Source organism: Orcinus orca, chromosome 6 (assembly GCF_937001465.1).
Source record: "Orcinus orca chromosome 6, mOrcOrc1.1, whole genome shotgun sequence".
Lineage (NCBI taxonomy): Eukaryota > Metazoa > Chordata > Mammalia > Artiodactyla > Delphinidae > Orcinus > Orcinus orca.
This window is the reverse complement of record NC_064564.1, coordinates 56,857,742-56,881,884: the sequence shown is the minus strand read 5'-3', so window position 1 is coordinate 56,881,884 and position 24,143 is coordinate 56,857,742. Positions and strand designations below refer to the sequence as shown.

Sequence of the window (24,143 nt, the reverse complement as noted above, 5' to 3'; positions counted from 1 at the left end):
GACACATAGGATCAGGCTCAAATACCAGTTCTACACACAAAGCACACAAGATATGATTCAGAAAACACAAAATCAGGTTCAAATCCCAGCTCTACAACTAAAACCAGTTTAATAATCACTTCCCTAGCTTTGCATCTTCAGTAACTATTTATTCAACCTCTATTAGTCTGTTTCCATCCATAAAATGGGGGAAAAATCATACCCACCTCATGTGGCTGTAGTGAGCATTAACGTGAGAATTAAAATCACACGCCCATAGCATAGTGTTGGTATACAGTCAAGCCTTAACACTCCTAGGTGATGCTATTACCACCACCACCACTAACACCACCATTCTGGGCAAATCTTGTTAACATCTATTGTAGTTCCTCTACAAAATGGAAAAAGCAATGCCTCAAACAGTGTATGTAATAACTTTTTAGGGCATCCTGCAAATTCGTCTTGTCCTTTCTCTCAAGAACTTAATGTTCCTTTGAGAACCTTTAAGAATTAAACAAGTCTATTTTTATTCCTGAGAAGAAACAAGAAGCTAACATTTTCACTTTGTTTTTCATTACTGTAGATATTTTTAAACCAATATATTATTAAGAGATCTAATATGTCACTTTTTAAAGCACTCAACACTAATAAATAATCATAAATAGATGTGGTTAAAAGGCAATATCAGAACAGGGTCCACTTTCTCAATTCCAATATATTTTAAAATGCACCAATTTGAGGGTTTATGTTTGTTGTTTTTGTTTTCAGTTTTCTGCACTTAAAAGCACCACATGTTAATAGCTGTATAATATAGTTGCTCTAACATTAGTTGATATAAACATTTCTTACCAAGTTATGCTTTTTTAGTGGAAGAAAGTAATAATAGTGGCAGAAAGAAAACATCAGTGCGTAGCAAGTAAGAAGTTCAGTGTAGAAACACAACTGCAGAAAAAGCCAGTGATTATCTTCACCAACACAATTGTTAATCCTGAAGAAAAAAAGGAAAAAGAAAAATTATTTCAAACTTTAATGTTAATTTTAGGACGGTAAAACTAGACGCAAACACACACAAACTTCACATAAAGCACAAACTTCATATGTGCTTTACTTCACAGAGATAAGCTAAAGTCACTCAAACCTAAAAGCAAAGAGTACATAAGATATGGCACAAATATGCCACTTCACATTTGTAAAGCACATTCTACTTTTTAAAGAAGTCCTGTATATGATTCCCCTTCAACTCAACAACAACCCAGTGAGGCAGGGAAGAACAGATGGCAGCCTCCTTGCTTCACTGATACAAAAAAGGAACAAAGGAGTTAGGACAATTGCCAGCGGATGTACAGTTAGGAGAGACAGTGGTCAAGAGAACAAGAACCCTCTTCTGTATACTGCTCTTCCAGCGCAGCATTCTAGCTGTGCAGACCAATTTGAATGATGTGAAGTAAAATAACTTAAACCTGCCACTCTGAGATACTGCTAAGCATTCACAATTTTTCTTACTTTTAAAATCTAACCTTGGTTCCTGAAAATAAACACATATCCAAAAGTATTTATAAATTCTTAGAGCTACATTTCCACCAATACAACAGTGAACCACAACTAGGAAAAAGGATTAATGTCATAATCCCAAAATATTCAAGATTAATGCAAGCTGACCATTTTATTGTTCCAAAGTTACTTATTGTACCTAAATTTTCAAAATATTTTACAATTCCAGCAGAAAACCCTTGTTCAAAACTACAAATTACCTTTCACAAATGTTTTCATTTCAATATAGCATTACACTGCCACTGTTTGAAAAAATAAATAAATAAGGTCAAATTCCTAACTTAAATTGTTGTTTTAAAGGTGTGCTAACTGTTTTTTAAAATCAGATATATAACTGAACCGAAAACCTGGAAGAGGCATTTCTTAGACTAAAGAGTGCATGCTTTGTAAACAAGAAAACTTCCTGTGTTTTGTTATCTGCAGGCAGGGCTACCACAGAAGGGTGCTTCTGTATGCACTCAAAAATACTCTTCAATAGCTGTTGCTTGAAAGATGACTTATACGTGCCCCATTCCTTTCTGTCCCCCCAAAATTTGAGAAATAACTGCTATGATCATGGCATTCTTCTTAAGCACAGAACTTTAAGAAACACTAAGATAATCTACATGTATGAGTTCTTTTGGTAGCAAGTTCCTTGGAAGGAGTGATTAGAGCCAAAAATAGAGTAAACCTTGAGGTCATCAGAGAACTGACCTCCAAATCCAAAGCTGTTAAGCAGCTAAGATAATGCAGTTTCTGAAAAAAATCAAAAATTCTCCTTGCTTCTAGTTATACTGTACATTTCCCTCACTCTCTGAATATCTCAGCACTGCTCTATTAGGGAATTCAATCACATAAATCCCTGAATCTACGCAGGCCCCCTGGTCTACTCTCCCTTCCTAGGCTCCAGCTCTTTGTACTTTCACTCTTCTTCCCACCAGTGTTGAGAAGATGACTAAAACTATGGAGGCACAAGGCCTAGGAAGAGAGAGCTCACCCCAATCTTAGAATTTTGGTTAAACAGCACTTTATTTTGTCACCAAGTCAATCTTTATTCCTTGAAAATAAATCAATAAATAAAATCACTCATCTATATAGTACCAAAACGGTTCCTAGTTGATTATTTTTTAAGCTTAAGCTATTGCATTCACTTAAAAGGAGGTATCAATATCCAACCAACTATCCTGAACATTTATTATACTTTTAATCAGAAATATTACTCTAAAAAGTGTATAAAATTGAATTTTTAAGTGTGATTATCCCTTACCTGAATACATGTTTTATATAGCTTTAAAAAATCTACTACTATTGCAACTGTAAACAGAACACTGAGGTTTGTAAAATCACTTGAGAATTGATCTGTTTAAAGTCAAGGCACATTTTTTCAACACCAACTGTATGTTATATACTAAACTATCCTGTTGATGGAATTTTCAACTTTTTTACATAGTAACAAAGTGCTTTTACTTTTTCTTAATCTCAGGAAATTACCTTGTATTTAAACAATCAGTTTATAGTGAAAACCAAATTCTTACTAAAAGCTTGCTAATAATAACTTGTGTTATCAAAAACAAGGGAAACTCTAAATTGATTAGCATTACTAGGCAAAGCTAAACTCTACCCTGAGTCAACCTTAGATAAATGCAATTATAAATTTAAGGAGATTATTATGTAGCTAACTTTGCATATATGCATGTATGTGTGTACAAACATAAATATATATGTATATAGATATATTTATAAAGTGCTACACCATACCAGTTTAAATATTTATACAGAGATCCCATGCTAGGAAAGCAGAATTAAATACAATATCTTTTTCACAGATTTTTGTGACAGCTTTGAAATGAGATACAATGAAGAACTCTCACAGCATTTGTTTTCAAAAATTCTATTTCTCAACTGAACATTTTCTTTAAATATTACAAGAGAGCCCCCTATTGACCAAAAATGTTGGCAGTTCAGCAGAATCAGCTAACTACCACTTTTTACACATCCAGCCAGCATGTAATGTTAATACCTATTACCAATTCATAGCACTGAAAAAGGCTGAAAGTGGGTGAAATGAGGTATAAGGGTTTCTGAAATGTGTTACTCTTTAATTAAACAAACTGGAAGGGAAATACAAACAATGAGATGTATACGGTTTATTACAGTTAGAAACAATAACAGCTACTATATTTATATTTAAGTATTTTCTATGTCAGATACTACACTGAATGCTTTACATACATTGCCTCATTTAATAAAACCACCTTAGTTCTTTTGTATATTTGGGTGCATGTTAATTCTTAGTTTTCTGCTCAAATATCTCCTTGTGAGAAAATATAGGCTCTCTGGAAAAAATGAAGACTTTGGGAGATGACAGAACCATATGATCAAATAAAGGGATCTTCATTAAAAAGGTTTTCTTAAACTGTGTAACTCTAATATAACCTTTGTTTAAATCTGCTAAGTACTAAGATTTATTTTTTACTACCTTTTTTCCCAAAAAGTGAATTACTTATTTCTTACCATGGACAGTGATGATCCATTCTCCTAACACAGTGGCCGCAGCGGCTGCAGTGATGGGAACGCTTTGGTCTCATCAAATTACACTTGTTACACAATTCCCAGAACTCCCTTTCTAGAGGAGGAAATTAAAATCCATTTAATAAAGGCACATGAATAATGTTGAAATTTAGCAACAAGTGTTTAGAAGAGTTTATAGGAATTCTTCGATATATATGTCTAAGTGTCCAGTGAAAATGTCTGCCAAAAATGTTGCTGCTCTATTCTATGCATGTTTTATTTTGTACGTTTCTAATTTTAAACACTATAAAAATAAGACACTATTAATAGTTAAACTAAGAGATAGAAAACAACATATTTGAGTTTAAGCATATTGCTGTAAGTAAAATTTAATGACAAAACCCCGAAGTACAACCAAATTATTACATTAAAACAGAATTATATTTAAACAAATTAATTTCTAGAAATTTATTATCTAAAGGCTCTAAAGAAGAAATAATGCTGAGTATTGGTTTCATAGATTAATAAGTCAAAATCAATCGTTATGATATTGTAAGAAAAACAGAGATGGCATCCTCCCAAACTCCCCACACGAAACCATTTTTTAAATTATTAATGGACTCATTTGGGAATGTTTATGAGAGAGGGTTGGAAAAAGATTTCAGATGGGTTTAAGAGGTACTAGAGTAGTTTCAGAGGTGAAGAAGATTACTATTTAATGGAAATAAAGGAGTCCTTTACAAAATTCTATCCTACCACCAAATAGCAATTTCCTCTAGTCTGTTGTGAAAGAGCACACAATTAAGCTTTGTGCTTAAAAACATGAAGTTTACAGGAATAAAGGGGAAAAGTCATTTGTTTTCATTAAGCACTGCTCTAATTAGATCCATAAAAACTCTATGGGACAGTCATCTACCAAGATAAGACAATTGTTATATAGAACATATCATTTTAATATTTCTTGAAATGGAATTTTACTTTTATAAAAATTTTTAAACTTTATATCACTTATGGAAAACTATATCCTAACCTCACTAAAAGTATGGGCATAGTAAAATTAACCTAACTCCAATACTCAGAGTGAGTATTAGTATATGCAAAATGTGACCCAGCACACAGTAGGTAGTAACTAAATCCTTGCTAAAGCATGAAAAGTTTAAAAAATTTTTTAATGAAAGATTCTAAATATAAGTAATAGAATTGTGGGTAGTTTTCAATTTTCTAAAAAGATACCCTATTTTAATTCCATTATTTCTAGTTTAATGGCCAGAAGTAAAATCAAGATACTGGAATTTTATAGTAAAGTGTTGGAAAAACATTCTGCTACCAATGTCTCCGAAGAAATCAATAAAGTATGAATAAAAGCTATATCAAATCAACTGTTCATTCCAATAATATGAAAGTTGAGAAAGTATCTTTTACATTTAAAATATTTCACTTTAAAATAAAATTCTCTTCCGTTTCTTACTTACAATTCTTATTTTAATGAAAACATATTACATGAGAGAGCAACAATATTAAAGCTTAATTTAGGTACAATTGAACTATGATAATTTAACTGTTAGTGAAACAGAAATATTTCATTCGTAGCATAATACAAGGTCACAAGCATGTCACTTTTTTTTCCCCCCTAGATGTTAGTGGATGTTAGATGTTCCCAAATATCCCAATGTTAAAACTTTGAATTCACATACTACAAGGAATATGGTCAGGAAGGAGACTCTCTTTGATGAGCTGATTTTCATTAAAAGACAACATGAAAACTTTATGTTCTTAAACCAGCCCCTTAAAAAATAAATACGGGGTATTTGCTATTGGCAATTTCAGCACATAATACTGCAAAGAATAAATTATTTATTTCATACTTAAAATGTTGTATCCTCAGAAAAGAGCGTTTGGCTAGAGTCAGAGAAAGACTGTAATTCATTCTGTAGTGTAGACTATGGTTGGCAAACTACAGTCCACAGAGAAATCCAGGCCACCACCTGTTTTTGTATGACCCATGAGGTAAGAATGTTTTTTACAAATTTAAATGATTGAAAATTATAATGATCATAACAATAATAATTTGTGGCATATAAAAATCTTGGAATTTAAATTTCAATGTCTATAAATAAAGCTTTATTTGAACACAGCTATCTATGCCTGTTCATTTACGTATTTCTATGGCTGCTTTTGGGTTACAATGACAGAGCTGAGGACTTGTGACAGAGACCATATGGTCCATAAAGCTAAAAATATTTGTTATCTGGCCCTTAACAGTACAGAAGAATGTGCTGACCTATGGTCTGGTACATAAATTTGTTCAAAGAAAGGGTTTGAGCCATTTAAGACTCAATTTAAAATGTAAGAATCTAAAATGAAAAATACAAATGAAAATGCACAAGTATACACACACATTTATGTTTTTAGAAAAGAAAAAAAAATCACTATTTTTAAAATCCAGAAATTAAAGTATCATCTATGTTTTTGCTTTGCAGAGCAAGAAAAAAAGCCATCCATCTTAACCTACCACCCTATGATAAACCATTTCTTAGTCTTCTCCCTTTTTTCTTCAGGGTTTATTCATGTCCAAATAGGATCTTGGTGACTGATACATTCTGGTGTCTGATGGTCACCTACAAGACTTTTGTACTACCCATCTAACAAAATAAAAGCCTATGGGAGACAGAATCCAACTCCTAATTTATGGTAGCTGTAGAAGATAAAAAATCAACAGATACATTTTTTAAAGGAAAGAAAAATCAAAACATAAAACAAATAAAAGAAAAAAGGTAAACTCTATAAATGATAGATGCTCTTTAATGTAAGGTAAACAGCATCTCATTGTTTAACAGGGAACCTTATTAATGCTGTAAATGCATGAATGACTATAAAGCAAGATTTGGTTTGGTTTATCCCTCAAAAAGGAAGGAATCACCTTCTATTTGAGTCTTTTAAAAGACTCGCATATTAGGGGGCCTTTTCTCAATTACTATATCTCTAATCACAAAGTAATGTTTTGGGGAGAAAAATATAACTTGAAACTACAAAAATCAATACAAGGGTTGGGTTTTAACAGAGGTTTTCTGACAGAATCGGTTGCCAGTGTAGCTCTGTAACAATACCAAGAGACTTTGGAAACATTAAAATGTGATAAATGAATGCATGTTTTTTTGGTTGGGCAAATGGGAACTCTTCACTGAAGAAAAACAGGCCAAATGTCAATGAGACCAGATACAATGCAGATATCCAAATAGTTGGCAAGACGCCATGGTGTCCTCCATCACTGGAGTCTATAAGCTAAAGGTAACACAGCAGTTTCAGGTGGATTCAATCTGACCCACAGATATAATCCGTTTGGTATTTATTTTAAAACAATGCTTTAAAAATTTTGAATTAGTTGCCAATATTTTTAAAAATCATGAAATGTCTCATAAAAATTGAGATTCCATATTTTCTCTTCAAAAATTGCAGTATCTAATAATACCAAGCCTGTATGACTATTTCACTGTAGCTGAATAGTGCCACTCCCTTTAGATAAGATATGAGATTTTCAACGTAAAATAGTTCCTCCCTGGTCCCTTTCACTGATTTGCAGTATCTGACAGATGTAGGCATTTGAATGTTTGACCACAGCAAACTAAAGATTTCATCAGAAATGAGTCCTGAGTTAGGAAAAGCCTGCTTCTTTGATTTTCTGATAACATTGGGTTTTAGAGTTGAAGTAGAAGATACATGTATCAGGGCTTCCCCGGTGGCGCAGTGGTTGAGAGTCCGCCTGCCGATGCAGGGGACACGGGTTCGTGCCCCGGTCCGGGAAGACCCCACATGCCGCGGAGTGCCCAGGCCCGTGAGCCATGGCCACTGAGCCTGCGTGTCCGGAGCCTGTGTTCCGCAACAGGAGAGGCCACAACAGTGAGAGGCCAGCGTACCGCAAAAAAAAAAAAAAAAAAAAGAAAATACATGTATCAATATTTTAGAGAGCCTTTGGTTTAGGCTAGTAGAGAAGAGGGATTCTATACAAATTACAGAGTGCCATCCTCCCTGACCAAACACAGGTAAACGTGCACGCACACACACAAAATAACCGCTAAATGACAGTGATACTGCTTCTATAAATTAATAAAAACTAAATATTCAAGATAATTTTCAGAAACTTCTACATAAACATCAGTGTCATATAATTCCCACTTAATCTTGCAAGACCAAGTAAGCCCCAAATGATGGATCTCAAAAAACAATCAGAAACTCAAGGGAGGCTATATAAGTGACTTGCCAGTTTATCTAATTTTAGAAAGAATTAGTACATTGGTTCCCAAACTTTGTGACACACTAGAATCACCTTGGATCTTTCAAAAATACGGATACCTGGCTCTCACCCCCAGATACTCTGATTTAATTAATATGGGATGTGATCTGGACATTGAGATTTTTTAAAGCTCCCCACGTGGTTCTAATGTACAGCAAGTTCAGAAACTACTATAAAAATTTTTCTGGTTCTATAATGTATAACAAAGACATATAAATTTCTTTCTAGAAGAAAGTACAGAGAGTTCTTAAAGCTTACATAGCAAATGATGGAAAAGTGAAACTTGGGAAAGAGGGTAAAGGAGGTTTACTATATCTGGCATGTAATAAAACAAGCAATACATTTGTAATTTTTTTGTGTTGCCTGAATGGTTACTATGCAATAAAGTGACCAAAAATTACCTTCACTGACACTAGAATAAAAGGCTTTCAAAATTTTCACTGAATTGTTCGAACTTGAAGAAATATAGGCAATAGTATTATAATACTACAAATATTTAAGCAATATTATATCAATAATATCATGAGGTAAGTGGCACCATCAAAAAATTCCTTTACTAAATAAAAATATAATTTCTCAGTAATTATATAGCATTCAACAAATATTTACCTAGCAACTATTACTAAGTGACAGAGACTATTTAGGCATTAAGGATATAGTACTGAACAAATGAAGAAAACAAAACAAAGAATCTACACCCTCACAGAGGTTATACAGATCTAGAGTGGGAAGAGGGAGAGACAAATAAATAAACAAGTAAACTGAAAAGGAGAGCCAGAGAGTGGGGGATATGAGGAGTCAGCTGAGATTTGTGGTTTTAAATTGAGAAGTCTGGAAAGGAAACAACTGAGCAAAGACTTGAAAGCGGCGTTACATGACATATATAATTAATATACTAAAGGCGGTCAAATACATTAATAAAGATGATAATTCTGGCATTGTAAAACTGATAAATCTGAAAGGTACCATACCTCCATGTGGGATCTTTGGGTTCTCAGGGAGTCTTCCTGGATCAGTTATTGAGGCCCTCACTAAGGCAACCAGACAAAATATGGCAATGCCATAGAACACTTGGAAATAAACAAACAAATAAGGAAATAAATAAAATTAGTATTTACCCTTCAAAACATTTTTCAACAAGCATATCTAAAGGATAAATGTATATTTTAATTAATACCATCAGGATAAATAATTTTCAAAAATAAGATGGAAAGATGATTAATTCATTTCATTCATCAAATAATACTGCCAAGAGGATTATCTAAAATGTAGTAATTTTAAATAGTTATTTTGTATAATAATAACTGATAAACTTGTTATAAACCAGATTCTTTATTAACAGAAATTCCCTACTAATATTGGTATAAATGAATCCCTTTTAATTATTACATGTACTATATTTGACAGAATCAAAGCAGCATTTTTAAACCTATTCTACAATTAAACTTTTTCATTAACTCTAAGTGGCTAGCTTCAAAATTACATTGGGTTAGTGATGTTCAATTGCTCTTTTCAATAGATCTTAAGATAGTTAATTTGAAAATAAAGAATCTAGAAATTTTTGTGTTTTAAAATGAATAACTAGAAAAAATAACAGTAAAGGAAAATATATTCATTCATCATAATTCTACCTTTTAGATGAAAAAGAAATAGGCATTTTGTTGGGGGGATAAAGGCACTGCACCTGTAATAGGAAACTTAGTTCAAGTGCTAACTCCAGGACTGACTGCATGGTATTGGTCAGTTTTATCATTTGTAAAACAGATTATACTTCCCACAGCTCTTATGAGATCAAAATGACATAATGTACATGAAAATGATAAATGCCATGTACATGTAAATCATATCACTTCAATCTTATTCTTTTAATCATAAGCAAACCATCACCATTAAACTATAGGAGAAAATAATTATCCAGAAGTTCAAAGTATTATCATAATCAAAATCATAATCAATAACTTTTATATCATGAAACTTTTTCTCAATAATGTGTATCATAATCATTCTTAAAACTCCTTCCACATTTGCAATAAGTATATAACAGAAACATTAAAAATACACGCAGACCTACACAAATAGCACTATTGTGCCAGTCTTTTATTAAACAAAATGGTCTTTATATATTTTGTAGAGTTAGGTATGAAGATATCACATTTATCTAACCCTGCAAAATATATAAAGGCCGTTCTTTTTAAAAATGTCCATAATTTAGTAAATAACTTCATATTAATAGCACTGAATAATATTAAAAGGAAGGTTATTATAGTGGTATTTTACTCCAAAACATTCACAATGAGAAAAAGCTTTAATTATCCAAAGAAATAAATAAAGATCTAGAAACTTACTTATTATTAATATGCCTGGAATATGTCCTTCTTCATAGTGAGGAAAGAGGACAATTTTGGGAATTAAAACAAAGTTGTATAACCAGACAAAGACAATCAAACCCATGCAGCACCAACCATGTGGGTCAGCAACAAAGTGAATCCGGAGACCCATTTTGCAGTCCTATGACTGCCTGCCAACCCACAAGGAAAGATCAACCTAAGGAAAGGGAAAAAGAAAAATTTACTTATATAGGAAAAATTATTTGAATAAAACAAAACTACCTTTTTGGCAACTATAAAATGACACTTAAATTTTCTTTCTATGTATATTTTTGACAAAATAGAACACTTTGGAAAACAAAGGGAAGTTTCAGCCTATTAAAATTTCACCATAAGCTTCAAATAATTTAATTTCAATTTTCATATGAATTGCAATCATAGAGTATAAACTGGCATTACCTTCTGAAGTTAAACACAAGTCTGCCCTTAACTCAGCAATTCCATGTGTAAATTCAAGAGAAATGAGTGCACATATTCACCAAAAGATATGATTAAAACTACAAAAAGGTTTTGTACATAAGACTAACTGATAGTAATACAAGTCAAAAGAGTGCTCATCTTGTGGTGGGAGGGGTGTTTATTAATTGGGAAGGGAAATGGGGGAAACTCTGAGGAGCTAGAGATGTTCTAGATGTTGACCTGTTGCCTTACAGATATCTACATATGTACAAACTCACTGAGCTACATACACTTAAGATTTGTTCAATTTAATTTAATTTTAAACCACAACAAAATGCTTAAAAATCATTTTGAAAAATTATAATAAAAAGTGAGAAGTAATTACAAACTGCCAAAAATACTTAAATTCATGGAATGAAGCCCAACTAATATTACTATCAATTCGAGAAGACTCCTGCTTAAATGGGGCTTTTTTCAGTTCAGTGTTAACAAAATGCTAATAGGCCTCACAATGAGAGGCTTAAAGATACTTCTACATATGGTATTTAAAAAGTGACCTAGGGCTTCCCTGGTGGCGCAGTGGTTGAGAGTCCGCCTGCCGATGCAGGGGCAGGGGACACAGGTTCGTGCCCTGGTCCGGGAGGATCCCGCATGCCGTGGAGCGGCTGGGCCCGTGAGCCATGGCCGCTGAGCCTGCGCGTCCGGAGCCTGTGCTCCACAACGGGAGACGCCACAACAGTGAGAGGCCCGCATACCGCAAAAAAAAAAAAAAAAAAAGTGACCTAAAATATATCCTTACTTTAGTAGCTATAATTTATAAACCTTAAATAATAAATTACTATATGAGGTCTAGGGGGCAACTTTTTTACCTAAAATACAATGGAATAATACAATAATACACTAGGACAATGTTTCTCAAACCTATAAGCAAACTGGAATCAGTTGAGGAGCTTTTTAAAAATACTTATTCCCAGGCCTCATTCCAGATGTACTGAATCATAATTCTTTACAGAGTAATGCTCAAAAACCTATAAAATGTTCTAAAATGCTCCCCAGGTGTCTCGATACAGCTGACGGGTATCCAGGAACCACGGATCCAGGAGCTTCACTAAGACTTCAATGTACAGCAATGAGCTGAACTCAGTTCAACAAATATTCATTGAGCCTCCACTATATACTAGTCACTTGCTAGACACTGTAGATACAATGATGAATAAGACATGGTCTTTGCTTAAAGGAGCTAACAGTCTAATTGGGAAAAGAGCCATAAAATGGGTTTAATATAATACATTCCAGGGATGTGGACAAGATCTTACTATAGGCACAGAAAGATGGGGACTGATTAAATCAGGGCAAGACCCCCCTGCAGGGGAGTGAACTGAGTTCAATCTTAAAAGAGTAAAAGTTATCCAAGCAAAGAAAAGTGACAACAATACTGCAGACAGAAGGAAGAGCAGGAGGTAGACAAGAGTAAAAATTGTAGGAGGTATTACAAACTGCCATGATAAATCACAAACCTTTCAGTGGAGAGCAAGTGGTAAGAAATAAAAGGCTATATCATGATGGATATAAAGATGCCATTCTTAGGCACTGGAAAGCTACTAAAGCAGGCGGGTAACATAATGAGGTTTATGTTTTAAATAAAGGATTAAAGCTCTGGTGTGGAGGATGAAATTAAAGACAAAGATCATTTAGGCTACGAGAAGGCAAAAGCCAAAATTAGTTTTGGAGAGATCAACTGAAGAACAGAATCAAACCAGTAAGCTTCTGGAGGATGACTCCCAGATTTCCAGCTTATATCCCAGACTACTTCATTCTAAGGATAATTTATCATCAGTTGAAGAGCCTCAGGGTACTACCCGTTGGAGGCCTTGCCAATGTTCTTTAAAGTTACAAAGCTACCAGAACAAAAAAAAAAGATTAAGGATTAATTTTAAAAGAATACCCCTATCCTGTTATCCCTAGAACCTGGAAACACTGGGACAGCAGAAAAAAAGACAAGAACTCAAACTCACCACCCAACTCTTTAAATCAGATATGGTCTCAGTTAGCACTTATGTATGAATTTTAAAATAGGAATAATGCCTAGGCCTTTAAAAAAATAAAAGTTGAACTTCATTACCTTTTAATTTAAAAATTAAAAGACCTATCAGTATCGTTAAAGTGAGGAAAGTCACAGAGGATTTAATTTTCTAGGGAAGATTATTTTAAAAGCTAAATGAACTCAAATACAAATGACAAGCTATCAACATACCTAAAAAGAGAAACATTAAAAAGAATGTTTATTTTTATAGTCTTGCCAACCATCAAGTGCTAAAAGAATGACAGAAGGCTCTGTCTCTCAACATGTTCAATATCATTAACTTCATGTACTTTCTTTCTTTTAATGTTTCAGTTCCATTCACGACTAAAAAAACAGACAATGAATTCTAGTAACTATACAGAACAGAGTAATTTTGTTACTTATTTCTAAATGTATTAGTATTAGAAACAGAAAAGCATACAAGCCAGCAAAACAAGTAGCAAAATTATCAAACACTCATTTGTTTTTTTAAACTCTATTTTTATTCTCCTCTACCAGAGAATAACAAATTTTTCTTATCACTGCAAGAGTTCCTCACAACAGAAACTATAAATGAAAAGTATAGTTAAAAATGTGTCTGTTTTTCCTGGATATAAACATACACAGACAACAAGCTCTAAAAGAACAAGCATCTCCAAGGAAAAGTGCGCTAAGGAGAGAAAAATAAAACAATGAACAAATAAGATGTTGAATACTTTTTTAAATACCTGAGTAGTGAAAATTAATCCACATAATTAGTGCCACATAATCCTTACAACTAGATTGTAGAAAAGAAAACAGTAGCCTTCCAAGAGCTCCAAATCAGATTACAACCAGAAACGTGTAACTGGTAAAGTTGCAGGATCACTCCACTCAGTTATTATCTACCAGGCGTGGCTCACGGCTGAACAGAAACTATTACACATCCTGAGCAACAACCAAACTGAACACAATGCTGCTACTCAGTCTTAAGGGTGGCATCTGTAAATACTTTCATCAGCTAGAGAATCCAACATATTAATCTGTATATTAAATGGTGAGCTCATAACTCTTTGATGTAACTAGTGGACACACTGGTATTTCAACATTTTTGAAGATTGATATCTGGTAACTATACTTGAGTGCTCTCACTTCATTAATGATGTAAATTACTACAGCACGACTTTTTTTTTAAAGAAATTATAACTCAACTCTAATAAACTAGACTAGTAAATATTCACAATGTTCAAACTCCTCTGGTAGGAAACCACCTTTCCCTTTTTTGCCTTTTCAGGCAACAAAATTTCACCACATATTTTCCTCAGGAAGAATACTGAAGTCACTATGAAAAGAAAGTGACAGAAAACTATTACATGACAGAAAACTATAACACCAGAATGCAGATTTTAAAAAGTGAGCCAAAATAATTTACAAGAAATGGAGCCAAATGAATATCTCTAAACTTGCAGTTTTATATGACTCGCCACCTCAGCCAGTGGTCTTATTATTGTTCCATGAATATGAAAAATATATTCCCTCTCTCATTCCTTCTGTCCAAAATGTCTCTACCATTTTGTCTACTCTATTTAAATTCAACTCACACTTCAAGGTCAATTTGAATCTCACTCGCCATATGAAATTTTTCCTGGCACCTTAGTTCACAGTGATTTCTCCTTCTCTTCAAAATTCCAAATAAAAAGCAAAACTAGTAGAAGAATATAGCAAGTGGTTTTATAATCTTAGAATGAGGAAGATCTTCAACAAGACCCATAAGCCACCTTTGACCACATAAAGATTAAAATTTCTGAAGTTCAAAACACACCAGAAACAAAATTAAAAGACAAAGCATCCCTGGAAAAAAATAATATACCATATGACTAGTAAGAGTCATACAAAGTAAATACACAGAGAGGCAATTCACAAAAGAAAAAAAAATCCAGTGGTTAATCATTACTGATTAGGAAAATGTGAAATCACTAGGTATATTATTTACCCTTCGTACTGACAAAATTCTAGAAAGACAGGTGACATCCAATGTTGAAAGGGCACAGAGAAAAGGACAATCTCATCCATTGCTGATATGCATGTAAACTGACTGGGGAGAGGGGGAAGGAAGTATACTGATGTCTGCAATTTACTTTCAAATGGATCCCCTCAAAAAATGGACTGATATGTGGACAGAGAGATGGGTGAGTATGTGATGTAGTTCAGTAAAATATTAGTTGTAGAATCTAGGTGATGGGTATTCAGATGTACGTTGGATAACATGTTTCTTTTTTTGTTAGAAAAAAAATATGTATAAGTAATTTCTGTATGGGTGGAAGAAAACACATCTACCAAACTGTTAACAGTGGTTACCACTGGGCTGAGAAAGGAAAGAGTAGTGAGAAGGAATGCTGTCACATTTTACATATATATTTATGTGTTCATGTAAGTTTATTAATAGACATATGTACTTCTAAATTATTCTCGACCAACTGAAAAATAAAGATAGCCAATAAGGTGTGATTTGACACTACAACCTCACAAACAAAATTTTTACTTTTAGCGTCTCTTTATCACTATGTATTATCCTTATATGAAATGCTTTTAAAATTAATATCTTTAAAAATGCAGCACAGAAGCATCAGCTGTAAAGCCATATAAAACTTATAATTCAGGAAGATGTTTCTGAAACTTGTATTATTTACAGATTTTTTCCTCTATGGAAAAAGCCTTATTTAAGAAAATGTGTAGTTAAAAGATAATACGAAAATTTTATATAAACATAAAGCAACTATCATTTTTTTTGCAAATGAAAGATTGTTAAATTCATCTAAACAAAACACTTTAAGGATACTACGCCGCACAATTCAGAAACATATTCCCATTAAAATTAAATGCACTTACCACCTGCAAATTCACTGAGATGTGTTGTAATTTTTCTGGTACTTGCATTTAGAGGTTTTATCTTGATTCATTCTTTTTATTATATCCCAACAAATGGATCTCTCCTCAAGAGCAGTTCTCCGTGCGAATCTATTAATGGTTTAACAAATAATATCTCACAACAAAGATAAAAACTGTAAGCAACTAAATATTCTAACTGTAAAAAAATGTCAATTACAAAAAAAAGTTTAAATTTAGAAATAAAATGATTCAACTCCACTTAATTCTATGCTTTCATATCTAATCCAGCCAGCCCCCCAAAATCTTTATTTGATTACCATTATACATGAACGTTCTACGTTCTCTCTTTTGAAACCACTCAGTTCCCATAAAATCAAATTAGTATTACATGTCCAGCATTTGGGCTTCATCAAACTTACTGACCACAAATCACAAAATGACAATACATTCTGAGGTCACTGATGTGACAAAATCCAATGTAATATCTATCAAGATATTAGGCCTGGACTGTCTAATCACAATTGATAAACATAAAATAAAGAGTTTAAAATAGAAGCACATATTAGTTTAAATGTTTTAAGGAAAAAAGTTATCCTCCTATAATGAAACCATTAAGAGAATCAACCATTAAAGTTAGTTTCTACAGTTCAGGCTTAAACAATAATACTGTAAAGAGTTCTAGAAAACATATACTGATTCAGTATCTCACTAATTCTATCACTATCTATATTACTACGCCTTGGCACTGGTATAGATAAAAAAGAGACCCTCCCTATTCTCAATAGAGACAAACTAGTAAACAGACATGATCAATACCAAGTAAGACAAAGTGAGACAGAGGGCAAGGGGGCAATAATGCATCTCATACAGGAAGGGTATTGGTTCACGGAACTTTTCAGTTATGTAAATATTTGTGTGTACAAGGTTGCAATAAAAAATTTATTTCTTTTGGTACGTTACCATCAGGAGAAGATTTCTGGAGAGAGCAAAACCTGTGGATGAAGAATCGAGGCTCTTCTGAACAAGAGAGCGGAGTACGCAAAGGTATAAGGGCAGGCAAAGAAAATCTAAGTAAACTGAAATGACTAGAGTCATTGCATATAGAAGAATGGGATAAAACGCGTTTAACCTTTCGACCACAAGCATCTTTAAGAAATATAGTTCAGGACATCTGGTAATATATACACAGAAATATATGAGATATGTGAGTATATATTTCACATATATAAAATATATAACTGAAAAAGTTTAATGAAGTGATATTCACCCTGACTATATGTGACATACTCTGATACTGTACTATTTTATTATATTTCACTTTAATAAAAATATATAATGCTGGTCACAGCCTACTAGACTGATTTCATGACCTACAAGAAGAGAGTGATCTAAGAATAAAAAACACTGTTAAACCATGCCAATGAGTTTGGACTTCACCCTGAAGAAAGTAGTTTGGAAAGTACTGAAGGATTAAAGGCAGAAGAATGCCATGATGAAATGTGCATTTTGGAAAGAAGAGCAACACTTTGAAGAATGAACTTGGGTGGATGGATAAAGCTCCAAGACTGACTATATGGAATAAGCTAGGCTTACTGGTTATTCAGGTGAGAAATGAGGGCACATGGTAAGTATCCCAAAAACAGTAACTTCTAAAGGAAGTGGGGAGGGGAGGGGGGTGAGGAAGGAACACTTTAGACAGGAGGTATGCTGGAAAAAGGCAGAATAAGAACTTAATGAGTAAAACTGATAGGACGTGGTGATCAATCATGCAAAGGGCAGATGCTAGGATGACTCCCAAGTTTTTGGCTTAGGGTCTTGGTGAATGGTGGTACCATTCTCCAAGAAAGGAGATAAAGGACAAGTTGTGAGTTTGTTATGCATACTGCTTACCACAGCAATAGGAATCTATTACATACTGAGGATGTGGAAAAAAACATCAAAATCATTATCATTACATTTCCATTCCCCTTACAGACTTTTTTTTTTAAACTGTACTTTCTCCCAGGGTCACTTTTTCTATGGTCCATGATTGTTAGATTGTGATATATATATAACTTGTTTATACTCTAACTTTCTAAGTTAATTTAAAGTGGTCTCTTTGGCTGCACATTTGCTTCTTAGAGACAAAATACAGAATGATTTAGTAAAGGAGCTGCTACTCTAGTGGCAATGAATGAATTCATCTTCTTCTAGAAAAGATCTCAAGCAGAATTAAGTGTGGTACGATGAAGTGCTCTGAAACATGGCCAAAGTCAGTAATTCTGCTAAAGCTATGACTCTAGGGTGGCTTCTTACTGTTGCAGCAAAACAGTAGTTTCCATCAGTAACATTAGGTAACAGCACAAGTCAACCGTCCGTGAGTCAAACCCTAGTCACTCACTGGCTTAAAATCAAGGAAAAAATCCTACTTTACGTTTACAGTTATCAGAACTACATCACAGCCATAGCATCCAAAATGAGATGAACGTTTTATCTAGTTCAGCATCACCATCACTGTGGAATCAAATCTCACCCACGTGATATAAAAGCAATTCTAGTCTTAAAAACCCAAGAAATTTTGTGATAACAAAGAATATCTCAAAGCTCTATAACTACAAAATGTTAAGTATTTTTAACATTGCTACATCTGAGACTGCAATCAACAATTTACAGGGCAAACCAAAAAAAAAAAAAAATCCCCCCTGAGGGTCAAAACAAAATGGTTAATATACAAATATATAAAATTTTAAAATATATAAAATTTAAACCTTATAACTGCAGCTTAAAATGAATCTTACATATTTATACAGCTATTTAATTTCTGATTTTATAAACTCTGAAAAATTGGTCAAGTAATTCTACCTAAAATATCAGGATATAGCTGTCTTTAATAATTAGCCAAAGAGGTAATCCAATTTTTAAAATATCAGAGGTATTCAGTTTATTTCAATAGAGTAGGAAATTAATCTTATACAGACACTTAAGAGAGCCACATTCAAATTATGAAACAGCCTCTTATTAGCTCTCCAAACTTCAGTTTCTTTTCAAGCTTCGGTTTAACCATCTCTAAAATGGTAATAAAAATATCAACACACAAGGTGGTTGTCATACTTAAAAGAGAAATTGCCTGGCAAATGATAAGCACCTCCAACAATGGCAACTTTAAAGGGGCGTTTGTGGGGGGTGGTGGAGGACAGGGGGGACTAAAGATGAGTTGTACATCTAGTCTTACAAACTCCAGGATGAAACAGTGTTTCTGGGTCACCATCATTAAATACAATTTAGCTATACCCAGCTGCCTACCTTCTCTAACACTGAAGTCTGAGAACACTGAAGTCAGAGATGAGAAACCTCAGATAGGACAGTACACAGCCTTTTCCCTCGCATCACACTATAAGCATGTAGGGAGGTTGTATTTCCACAAGGCTGGCGTGAGGTCTCTTCAAGCAGAAAACCAAAAATAGAGATCTGATCTAAAATAGAGTGACTGAACTAAAGCCTGTAAACTAAATCTCTTTCAGGTAAAAGTGGAAGGACTGGGAAATTAAGCAATGAAGCATGGCAGAAAACCAGGACGTGATTTCAAAAGCTAAGGAAGAATGCAGAATTAAAGTAGGGAATTCTGACCCAATTGCTCAGTTCTCCAGGAAGACTGTTAAAATGTGGGTAGACAAAGTGTCAAAGCATATCAAACCTGTACGATCAATGGTTTCAAGAATCCACTTCCTAGAACAAGTCTTTAATCACTATATTCCGGGCAGAACTGAACGTAAGCTGTTGCTCTTCTGTGTACCCGCCTCGTGAGTGAAAAAAATGTAAATTAATACCTTTATTAAAAGTATTGCACTACAACGACACACTTCTTCAGAATCTCCCAACAAAAAGCAAAAATAACTGGGAAGGTGTGTGATGATATGAATTAAAGACTACCAAATACTGTTTCAATCAGTACAAAATGTCTAGGCAGGACTCTTCATTTAGGAAGGTATGGGTGTGGGAAAAAGGACAGGACAGGCAAGGGAAGAACTGGAGTTAAATGCAGGGTAGGAACAGAAGGCACGGGTAACCTTTGCTCCAAAAACAGCACAAGGAAAAAACTTCAGCTACAGTAAAAGCCAGAAGTTAGACTCTGGCATTTCCTGGGTGTGAATCAGACATGTTCTTCCATGAGGAAAGGCAAGCCAGCTACTTACCTCTATCTAGTACCCACTGCACCAAGAACAGATTGAAAAAAAGAACACACAAACCAAAAGGCTAAATTAGATTTCCTTCACACCAGGCTTTACCAGAGCAGACATGATTTAAAACCAATAACACTAAAAGAAAAAAAATCTCTCCTTGCTTGCTGAAGTTGAAAATCCTGCAGCAGGTAAAAAAGTTCTTCATTCCATAATTACAGATAAAAGGCTTAAAATCAGAAGCCTGGTTGAGATCACAGTGGAGCACATTAAGTTAAAATTGAATGAATCAGTGAGTAGTAAAATACTAATTTTTACCTAACTTGCCCTTTTGTGGAAGTGGCAGCAACAGAGAGATGAAGAGAGCAGAAACCTATTCAGTCTCTTAAATGGATCAAGTCAATCTACCTGAGAGGAAAAGCACAGGGAAAGAAGAGGCCTAAAAGGCAGAAGACAAACTTTGAAAATACCACGTTTCTTCCCATGATACATCAAAAGAGGGAAATAAGTAAATAATCTACCATCACTTTAAGATATTTTGGGGAAGGTAGCTACCATGGAGAGCAGTGCTATTTCATGTCTATTAAGATATGCTTTTTAAACTAGGCTAACTCAATTTACCAAAGATTCTTACCCAAAAAAGCACTACTCTGAGAGAGGCATGGACATATATACACTACCAAATGTAAAATAGATAGCTAGTGGGAAGCAGCCGCATAGCACAGGGAGATCAGCTCAGTGCTTTGTGACCACCTAGAGGGGTGGGATAGGGAGGGTGGGAGGGAGACGCAAGAGGGAGGAGATATAGGGATATATGTGTAGGTATATAGCTGATTTCACTTTGTTATAAAGCAGAAACTAACACACCATTGTAAAGCAATTATACTCCAATAAAGAAACAAAAAATCACTACTCTGATAAGCAAGACTGGTGTTTTTCCATTTTTCTTCATGTCATTCACCTATATTTTTTACTGATTCAAAGCAAAACATTTTCAACTTTAATAAGAGGTATTAATTCATTGATTATTCTACTACATGCTACGATGCCGTTTATACTTAGTGCATTTGAAAAGTTGAAACTGAGCCCTAATGTTTTACTAAAGTAATATAAAATGTCTTCATTCCTTAATATAAAAGTAAAACTGAGCTTAGGGAACAACTTCCTGGTAATAAAAATAGCTTTTCCTCCGCCTTCCCTGTTATGCCTGGTAGTACTGATAATGCCACTATGTAGTCTTCTACACTGAAAAAGATTTTATTGACTCACATTCAATTACAATTCCTGAAAAAAAGCTCCATGGAGACATTACTAGACTTCTAAATTCATTTCTTCACTAATACATGACATTATTCTATCCATGTGCTTTTCCACAGGTTCTGAATCAGTCTCTATGAATTAGAGAAATCAGGCAGTGGGTAAGTAAGAAGTAAAAAAATTTTATGATTCACTGGTTACTTCTTTAGAACATACCTGTTAAGCTGATGGTTACATGTTTGCATTTTTAAATGCTTAAATTTCTTTTTATTAAGTAAAACACCCCAGAGATAGGCAATGGGACACCGTTTTATTTAAAACATGCTCTAGTTCATTTATTCCAACTACGGCTTCGAAAGTACGTTAAATTTAACAGAAGTCACAAAAGTTTGAAGGGACTTAATATAATCCTATTGTTTTACCTCCAAAATGAGGAATTCTGGAATAGTACTACACCAAATATTATTCTAAAAGTATGGAATTATACATTTTTTGGTTATATTTTGATATAATTTTACTAATACTTCTTCAGGTAAATGTTTTAAAAGTAACTTTAACATGTTAAAGGGTCTTAAATTATTTACAAACTTAGCATATGCCAAGTAAGGATGGAAAAGCTAAAATAAGCATTAAAGAATTTATCCTGACTTCCTGGTTGTATAGATGAAAAATGGCATGGGTCACTGACCTACCCATGACCCCACAGCTAAACAGTGACAGCAATGGAACTAAAATCTAGTTTTTCTTTCCACGACACCAAATCATTTGGTTCCTTCTTTCCAACTGATTTCTCATCTCTTCAAAAATCTTTTTTGCCATGACAACTTAGCACACCTACGGCAAAATAAAGCATCTCTCTGGATTTTATCTTTAAAATAAATAAAATCTAAAGAGTTGGAAGGATTTAACAAGATATTACACCAAAGGCCTGTTAGTTCAGGAATGGCATATACTAAGCAATCATCAGATGATAATTATTATTACTTTTTACTACAAGGAAGGCAGTGAATTTTTTAAAGTACACATATTAGGCCTTGGATCCATCTGACAAATATTTTTAACCTGCATGCTTAATTATCGTTAGTTGTCATGATTTTATACTGTAACTTTACACTATGATTTATGACCTGCTCACAACGACCTTGATTTTTTTTTCCTCTTGTACTTTTATAGACTGCTATATAGCAATATTTTCAAGTAATAAACTGGTCAGGTTTTCTTAGCCCTAGAGATACAGACATCCTCCACTGACTCACAAGGGATCTTAAAATACGCTCCAAATACAGCTTGAGAAAGAGCACAACTTTAAATGGACTCCCCAGTTAAAATCTAGCGGTCTGTTACAGTGAATGGTAACAAGTGCAAACTGCTGCCATCCATAAGCCATTTTCTTAAAACCACTCTTGAATCTGGGGGAGGGAGGCAGAAGGTCAGTAAAGGAGCAAACTATTTCTCCTCCTGCAAGTCTTCTGAAGCCTCACCCAGCGATCTGGAAATGAATGAAAGGCTGTGATGGCAAGGATAAATCCCAGATCCCTACGCAGGTCTCCGGGCGCAGGTACAGAGAGAGAAACTACAGTTCACACGCGAGAAACTCAGGGCAAAGGTTTTTTTTAATTAAACACACACACACACACACACACACACACACACACACACGAAAAACTACCCCAAATCATCTTGACTGGAGCACGAACCCACCCACCACCAGTTATAGGAGGGGCAGTTGGCGGGCGGCTGCAGCTCTGGCTGAAGATGCTGGGAGAAAGGCCAGGCCCCAGGCGGGCAGGGCACGCAGAAGACCCGGGGTTCTGAGCGGGAGCGAGGGCAGGTGCGGGCAGGGAACAGGGCGCGGAACAGGGGCGCAGCCAGGGGCGGGCGGCCGGGCGCCGGGCTGCAGGGGCCGGGGGCGGGGGGGCGGCCGTGGCGTTCTCGTGCCTGCACACACTCACCGGCGCCGGGGGCTCGCCTCTCCCCGCCGCTGTTCTCGCGGCCGCCGGCAGCTCTTCCCCCTCCACCTCCGCTTCTTCCCCCTCCGCCTCCTCCTCCTCCTCTAGTCCCGCCGCCACCGCCCTAGCCGGGCCGCGCTCCCCTTCCGCTTCCGGGAGCCAGAGCGCCGGGACCGGCGGGTTAGGTGTGCGCCGCCCGCGCGGTGGAGTGACCGGCTGTCGCCGCCGCCGCGGTCCCAGCTGGGCGCCCGGGAGCCGCGATGGGAGCCGCTGAGGGCCTAAAGACCAGAAATCGCGCCTCGAGCACGCGGAGACGCGCCGCGGCAATGTGCCCTGCCGGACAGCCATCACCCGAACACCCGTACCTGACGCACCTCGGCGCCGCCGCCCTCCCCGGCTGCCACCTTCCCAGCTCTGCCCACGCTCTCCTCCTCCTTCCACACCATTGTCCCCGCTCTCCTGAGTGACTGGAGAAGGGCCTTTAAGGATCGCATTTATCCTCCTTCCGTACTTCGGGAAGGATGCCCCACGGGCCTCTCTACCCCTAACGCGCTCTGGATGTCCTCTGGTACCTTGCTTCAAATTTCAGTCCCCAGCATCAGCATCCTCTGGGAACTTGTTAGAAATGCACCGTTTCAGGCCTGCTGAATCAGTATCTGTATTTTAACAAGATCTACAAATGATTCCTACATGTGCACCTTAAAGATTGAAAAGCACTGGCCTCTAGTGAATGGTCTTGCCCACTTCAAGAGC

The 24,143-nt window shown here is 35.4% G+C and overlaps 1 protein-coding gene across 6 annotated transcripts in view; it reads right to left on the bottom strand.

Annotated features, from left to right (window-relative positions):
* ZDHHC21 (zinc finger DHHC-type palmitoyltransferase 21) overlaps positions 1-23,709 on the bottom strand; it is a 76,952-nt gene extending 53,243 nt beyond the window's left edge. The window contains exons 1-6 of one of the 6 annotated variants that reach the window (XR_004486661.2): positions 23,394-23,709; positions 16,028-16,156; positions 10,657-10,855; positions 9,283-9,381; positions 4,024-4,135; positions 829-967 (exon numbers count right to left, since the gene is read on the bottom strand). Coding sequence is in view for 5 of the 6 variants with exons in the window: in XM_049710698.1 (XP_049566655.1) it covers positions 829-967; positions 4,024-4,135; positions 9,283-9,381; positions 10,657-10,810 (504 nt within the window). In the remaining variant the exon portion in view is untranslated. Of the gene's footprint in view, positions 1-828; positions 968-4,023; positions 4,136-9,282; positions 9,382-9,942; positions 9,992-10,656; positions 10,856-13,887; positions 14,022-16,027; positions 16,157-22,697; positions 22,717-23,393 lie in introns of those variants that run through there. The other 5 variants (XM_049710698.1, XM_033439763.2, XM_033439764.2 and 2 more) reach the window with 5 other exon arrangements.
* Positions 23,710-24,143: the final 434 nt, after the last annotated feature.